Source organism: Garra rufa, chromosome 10 (assembly GCF_049309525.1).
Source record: "Garra rufa chromosome 10, GarRuf1.0, whole genome shotgun sequence".
NCBI lineage: Eukaryota > Metazoa > Chordata > Actinopteri > Cypriniformes > Cyprinidae > Garra > Garra rufa.
Genome location: NC_133370.1, coordinates 12503135 through 12509892, shown reverse-complemented (window position 1 = coordinate 12509892; position 6758 = coordinate 12503135). Strand labels below are relative to the sequence as shown.

The 6758-nt window shown below is 37.0% G+C and overlaps 1 protein-coding gene across 1 annotated transcript; it reads left to right on the top strand.

Moving 5' to 3' along the window:
- Positions 1-1176: 1176 nt before the first annotated feature.
- On the top strand, positions 1177-5933 carry LOC141344465 (prolyl 4-hydroxylase subunit alpha-1-like). Its single transcript, XM_073849358.1, has 13 exons — positions 1177-1192; positions 1801-1894; positions 1995-2260; positions 2339-2557; positions 2640-2776; positions 2862-3038; positions 3130-3182; positions 3371-3467; positions 3622-3672; positions 4959-4997; positions 5106-5174; positions 5256-5352; positions 5863-5933. Exons 1-13 carry the CDS (start codon positions 1177-1179, stop codon positions 5931-5933), a joined length of 1386 nt encoding a protein of 461 aa, XP_073705459.1.
- Positions 5934-6758: the final 825 nt, after the last annotated feature.

Genomic DNA, 6758 nt, shown 5'->3' with positions numbered 1-6758 from the left:
CAACACCTCAGCAGTCCAATGCCAATCTTGTGTTGTGTTCGCGTCATTTTACTGATGACTGTTTTTCCAATCTTGGGGAGTAACGTTACAACGCGAGATTCACCAAACGCTTGGTTTTAAAAAATGGATCAGTGCCCAGTTTATTTGGACCGGCTTGCTCCTCTGAACTTCTACCTGTAAGTATGATTAATAATTGATGATTGTATTTTCTAGCGATCGTTCAAAATACGTCTTTGTGTACGTTATGGTGTGTAACAACCCCGAACATGTCTTGGTAAGCGGCTAACTTGCGTTTCTGTAGTTCTGTTGTTCAGCTGTGAGTGCAATGTAGTCTAAAAATTGTGATTGATGCAGCTTGACTGTCTGTCTGCCTTATTAGTTTAAGTAATGATAATGATAAACGATGGCTTAACGCAGTGTTATGGGTTGTACGTTACAGTGTTGAAGTTCACAACGTAGAGGTGTGCCCGGTTCGCTTACAAAAGCAAATTGCAAGCACTTCCCACAGTTATAATATGACACCCACTGAGAAACGTCCTGCTCCAGTCATGCTTGCAAAACAGTTTCTTGTCTATGTGCCACTTCAACCGTTTCATCGTCAGACTCCGGCTCGAATTGATAGGGTAAAATCGAGGCTATCTTTTCTACGCATTAACAGGTCTCCGCAGCTTTCATTCAGTTATGCCAATGGGCGTTTCGTTTTGCGCTGAAGCGGTAGACCAATCCAAAAGGACTGCACCATCTGACCAATCACAGCAGTGAGGGCTCACGGAAAGGAGGGGTTTAGAGAGACTGATTCTTCGAACTGCTTCACACGAGTCGTTTACGAATCATTTAGAAACGGGGTAAAATTAAATCTAATTTTTGAGAAAACTAAAGTGTTTTTTGAACTTGCATACATGTAAACCTGTTTTAAGAGACTATTACAACAATATTAACTACCTTTAACATGGCATAATAGGGGCACTTTAAAGGAACATTCCACTTTTTTTGGAAATAGAATCATTCTCCAACTCCCCCTGAGTTAATAAGTTGAGTTTTACCATTTTGAAATCCATTCAGCAATCACTTCATTATCACTTTTAGCATAGCTTAGCATAGATCATTGAATCCTAGTAGACCAATTGCATCGCGCCTGCTTCGGCTATATTACGGCAACAAACTTCCTTGACTATAATGTCGGAATGGGAATGTAGTTCCTAATCTTATCGGCCTAGAAAATCGCATCTTTACATTTTCCGCCAGTATTATTACACAATATAACTACAGAAGAGTCAAGTTTTAAATAGGAAAAATATCTAAACTCGTTGGTCATTTTTGAACGCGATGCTATTGGTCTAATAGGATTCAATGATCTATGCTAAGCTATGCTAAAAGTGATATCGCCAGAACAGGAGAATGGCTGAATGGATTTCAAATGGTAAAACTCAACTTATTAACTTATTAAAGAATGAAGCCTGTTTCCAAAAAAAATGGAGTGTTCCTTTAAGATATTAGCCTTCCTGGCCGGAAATAAGAACAAACATGAATGTTATCAAGATTCTTGCCCTGGAAATCCTGGTTCAGTTTGGCCAACCACAAACGCATTTTGTTCCTCAGTTTTTTGCTCCCTTCTCCTTGATGTGTTAAATCTTTTGGCAGTCTATAGTACTCCAATTTTTTTTCCCGGTCTGACCGATTAGTACAGCCCAAAACAGTATAGGATTTCTTGCTGCCAACATGATGTAAAAATTAATGCTGTTAATGTATTAAAGCATATATCAAATGCAATTTGACAAATAACTGTAGATTATTTTATAGATCAAATTGCACAGCTTTTTGAGATGAAGAAAGACCTCCTGATGAGCTTGAGTCAGTGCATTGATGCTAAAGAAGAGGATGTGGAGATGAAGAGGTAAAAAAGAGGAACTGAAAAAGCAGTAAATGCTTACAAATGTTTTCAGATCATAGATTTTAACACCACAATTTATGATGAACTCCTGTCTTCAATCCAGTGCTCTTCAGAATCTTCTGCTTTCATACTCTGAATCCGAGGACCCTGAGAACGCTGTGAGAGACCCTGTGGCAGCTTACAAACTCCTCAGAAGATTGAGAAGTGAATTGATAGTTATTATAGAACACTTTCATTTGAGTTATCAGTGTAAAAAGTATCAGAATGAGTTCCTAGAGATCCCAGAACTAGAGGACTTGGATGGTGCTGCTTCAGGACTAATCAGACTGCAAGAGATCTACAAACTTTACCCGCACAACATCACAAACGGTAACCTGCAGTTTCACTGAGAAAGTTTTATGCTTTAAGCTTTTCAATAATCAGCTACAATCTGTTTTGATTCCACAGAAACATCTCTAAATGCAGATGAAGCTTACCATGTGGGGTGGGTTGCTTATGAAGAGCGCAAATTCCAGCATGCCTTTCTCTGGTTTCTGTACAGTTTGAACAAATTATCAAAAAGCTCAATGACTACAAGGAAAGAGTTGCTCTATTACCTTGATTCCTCAGCCTATTTGTTGGGCAGCCTGCCTCAGAGCTACTTCGACCAGCAGCTTCCAAATCTGGGTAAGCTTATGGTTTTCTGAAGTTTACTTCTAATATTCTAATGTAATGGTTGCGATTCAAGGCATAAACATGTTTGCCTCAGATCCAAGTAATGATGAAGTCAAAGCTCAGCTGAACAGACTCCTTCACTTCCTGAGAACTTCAAACCCTGAGATATTCACACTGAACACAGAGTCAAGTGACTATGAGACACTGTGCAGAGGAGAGATTGATGAGATGGCAAGTGCAATGTTTCAAATTTAAATCAGTATTTGATATGAAATCACAAACCGTCAAATTGAAGCTTTGTGTATTATAAAATCAGACCTCCCAGAGGCAGATGGCACTGTCCTGTAGGTACAGCACAGGTGGAGGAAACCCCAGATTGATGTACGCACCAGTGAAAGAGGAAGTGGAGTGGGAGAAGCCTCGAATCATCAGATATCATGACATTATTTCTGAGCGAGAGATTGAAATCATGAAGAATATCTCCAGACCTCTAGTGAATATCTCATACACGCAAACACACAAGTCTATGTGTCTATCTAAATATATATATTTATATTTGATGTTCCTTTTATGGCCTACTTTAGCTTTTTAGGTCTGAGACTAGTGAGGGAGTATCGAAGATCCGTACTTCTCAATGGTGATTATCTAATTTTCACCCATTATGTTCACTCAAAAGGGCATATTACTGTTATTATAGTGCTTATATTATTTCATCACACTTATTATGGGAAGAAAAATTAAATTTTCAATATGGTTCAATTCAGTATCATAAATTAAATGTTACTGTAAAATGGAAAAACTGGAAAATGATTTACTTGTTTTCAGTGTTTTTCTAGAGGAAGACAACACTGTGGTTTCTCGTGTCAGTCAGAGGATTGCAGACATCACAGGACTCTCTAAGGAATCAGCTGAAGACCTACAAGTACGTTCACAGCAAGATAGAAATGATTAGATATTATTATTATTATTATTATTGTTATTTTTTTAAATTTAAATTTATGATATTCGTCTGATTATATTCACTTCATATTCACTCTTCTGTTACCTGTAAAATATAAGTGCAAACCTTTTTTCAGATTCAGAATTACGGGATTGGTGGCAGATATGAACCACATTATGATGCATGGGTAAGATCATAACGTTTATATACAGTCGTGGCATACAGTGTTTTGCGAAAGTATTCATACCCCTTTATTTTTAAGTTTTGTTATGTTGCAGCCTTATGTTAAACTGCTTTAAAAAAAATTCCCCCACATCAATTCACACTCAATACACCATAATGGCAAAGCAAAAACAGATTTGTGACAACTTTGCAAATTTATTAAAAAATAAAACACTGAAATAAGCACATTGCATAAGTATTCATAATTCCTAAAATTCTCAATTAAAGCACTTTTACAGTCTTAAGTCTTTTTGGGTATGATGCGACAAGCTTTGCTCATCAGATTTTGGTAATTATTTGCCTTTCTTCTCAGCTCTTCACCTCTCAAGCTCTGGCAGTTTGAATGGGGGCTGGCAGACATTTTCAGATTTCTCCGGAAATATTTGATTGCGTTCAAGCCAAGGCTCTAGCTGGGCCACTCAAGGGCATTCACAGAGTTGTCTATAAGCGTCTTCCATTATAGATAACAAAGTCTACATGCTTCTGTGAACCTACAATGCAACAGAATTTTTTTCTGAACTCTTCCCCAGATCTGTGGCTTGGCACAATCCTGACAAAAGCTCTACAGGCAGTTATTTTGACCTCAGGGCTTGGTTTTTGCTCTGATATGCATTTTCAGCTGTTAGACCTTTTCTAAGATGTGTGCCTTTCTAAATCATACTCATTCAAATGAATTTGCCACAGTTTAATTGCACTCGAACATCTACAAGTGATATGAATGCTCCTGAGCTAAATTTCAAACGTTCCAGAAATGAATACTTATGCAATGGAATCATTTCAGTTTTTTATTTCTAATAAATTTGCAAAGTTGTTATAAACCTGTTTTGTGCTTTGTCATTATGGTGTATGGAGTGTAGATTGATGTGGAATTTAAAAGTAATTTAAAGCAGTTAACATAAGGCTGCAACTTAACAAAATGTGAAAAAATAAAGGGGTATGAATACTTTCGCAAGGCATTGTAAATTTGTATTGGCCAACACAGAATTTGCCATGGTTTCCCTCAAGAATTTCTTTGTGGTGTTGGATTTATGAAAACAAAAAGGCAATCCACATGCCGATTTCAAATAAATTCAAAGTGCAAGATTTTCATATAAAGTGACAACAAAAAGTGCACAAAAAGATAACGCTCAATATGCCAGTTCACTTGTAGGGCGTCAAACTGAATTGCTCTATTCTGTGTCAGTGAGAGCTTGATTATTACATATTAAGTGATTACTTGCAAGATTGAATAACTTATGTTTGATCTTACAGGATGATGAGAATGAAAGGATTGCCACGTTCTTAATTTATGTGAGTGTTGTCCTTGTCATTAGCCCAAATGGCTTTATAAACATTATAGGCCTATATTGTAAGTTTATTGTTGTACTGTGAGCAATAAATCATGTTCTGTGTCTGTAGATGAGTGATGTGGAGAAAGGTGGTGCCACTGTGTTCCCTAAAGTTGGAGTTGCATTGAAGCCAAAAAAGGTAAACCCTTAAATCACTGATCTATATGGCGTTTTAGAATAATTGAAATAAAATTCATGCCTAAATTATCTGCTTTTAAAGGGTTCAGCTGTGTTTTGGTACAACCTCCACAAGAATGGAAATTTGGATTTGTATACAGAGCATGCTGGATGTCCTGTGTTAAGGGGTAACAAATGGGGTAGGTTTTTAAAGAATTTGTATCTTCTATAATCTACATATAAATAAATCATGTTAAAGGTTGTATCAGCGATTTCTAGCCTGAAACGTAAAGTGTAAATTTCAGGTGACCTTTCATCACGATCCGCTCGCTGCCTGCCCCATAAATTGTCTGTGAAAAAACCGCGTCTCTCTGGTCAGCCTAGGGTCCGAGATATGCCAAAAAAACAATCGGCACTACCAACCAGAGCCATACAGAGAGAAAAGACGCTGACGCTGATTGGTTGGAACACTGTTTGTTTATCTGTGGAATAGTTAACAGCGTCGATAGTTTTTTTTGCCATATCTCCGACCCTAGGCTGACCAGAGAGAGTTTTTTTCACAGACAATTTATGGGGCAGGCAGCGAGCGGATCGTGATGAAAGGTCAGCTGAAATTGACACTTTATGTTTTAGGCTAGAAATCGCTGATACAACCTTTAATATGACAAAATTTTATGTGACAATAAGCTATATATTTGTTGTCTTTTCAGTGGCTAATAAATGGATCCTTGAGTTTGGACAGGAGTTCAGGAGACCCTGTTCTTTGTCACACTGGGAGTGAAACACATTGAGACCATAGATAAATGTATCCGTTATATTTATTCTGTGTCATATTAGGATCATAGCATTTGTTACTGTCTAGGTGCCAGTAATGTTAATAAAAACTGTAATATACAATTTAAAAAAAGTTCAATAGATTAAAATAAAGTTATTCCTGTAAATGAGATGCTATTGCATTCTTTGCCATTATATTTAAAGCTTAATTTTAAATGTGCTAGAATGATGATTTACAAGTTTTGGAAATCTTTTTTTATAATAAAAATGTGTTGTCTGCAAATTAAAGATTCTAGAATTGATTGTTTTTCTATCTTTAACTCTTGTGTGTGACACATATGATGTTTTGGTATTAATGTTAAATTAGTTAGCTGACTTTATCTTCCTTGATCCCACAACCAGCCTGCTGACTTGTTAGAGCTCAAAAAAGTTTTGCTTTGCTTTTCATAAGATAGTATGAATACTGAGAAACTAAAGTGGGCAGATACAGGTGTGCCTCTAAAATATGCAAATAAATTGTCCATATTTGAGCTCAATTTCACTTCAAGGTACACATACAAAAATTGTATTTTAAGATACTGAAGGTTTGATAATGGCCACAAGGGAATTGACATTTATGGTGTGTTTTTGGACTGTCTGCACTGCTGGGCATGAATTCTTCTTATCTACGGGTTACGGGTTCTTGCAAAATGGCGCCGCGGATGGCAGCCTCTGTGCTTAGCTCTTCAGTTGTTTTAGTGTTTTTGTTCGTTTTTCCTTTTTTTGTTTTGCAAACACGATCAGTTTTGAGATCAGTGGAGACATTCAAGTTCCTGGGATGTTTCATGTCCCA

Excerpts from the sequence above, each read along its gene's own strand:
- LOC141344465 (XM_073849358.1), top strand. Across the intron at positions 2,777-2,861 it reads GAGGAGAGATTGATGAGATG|ACCTCCCAGAGGCAGATGGC; the intron begins GCAAGTGCAATG and ends TTATAAAATCAG. Across the intron at positions 3,673-4,958 it reads AACCACATTATGATGCATGG|GATGATGAGAATGAAAGGAT; the intron begins GTAAGATCATAA and ends TTGATCTTACAG.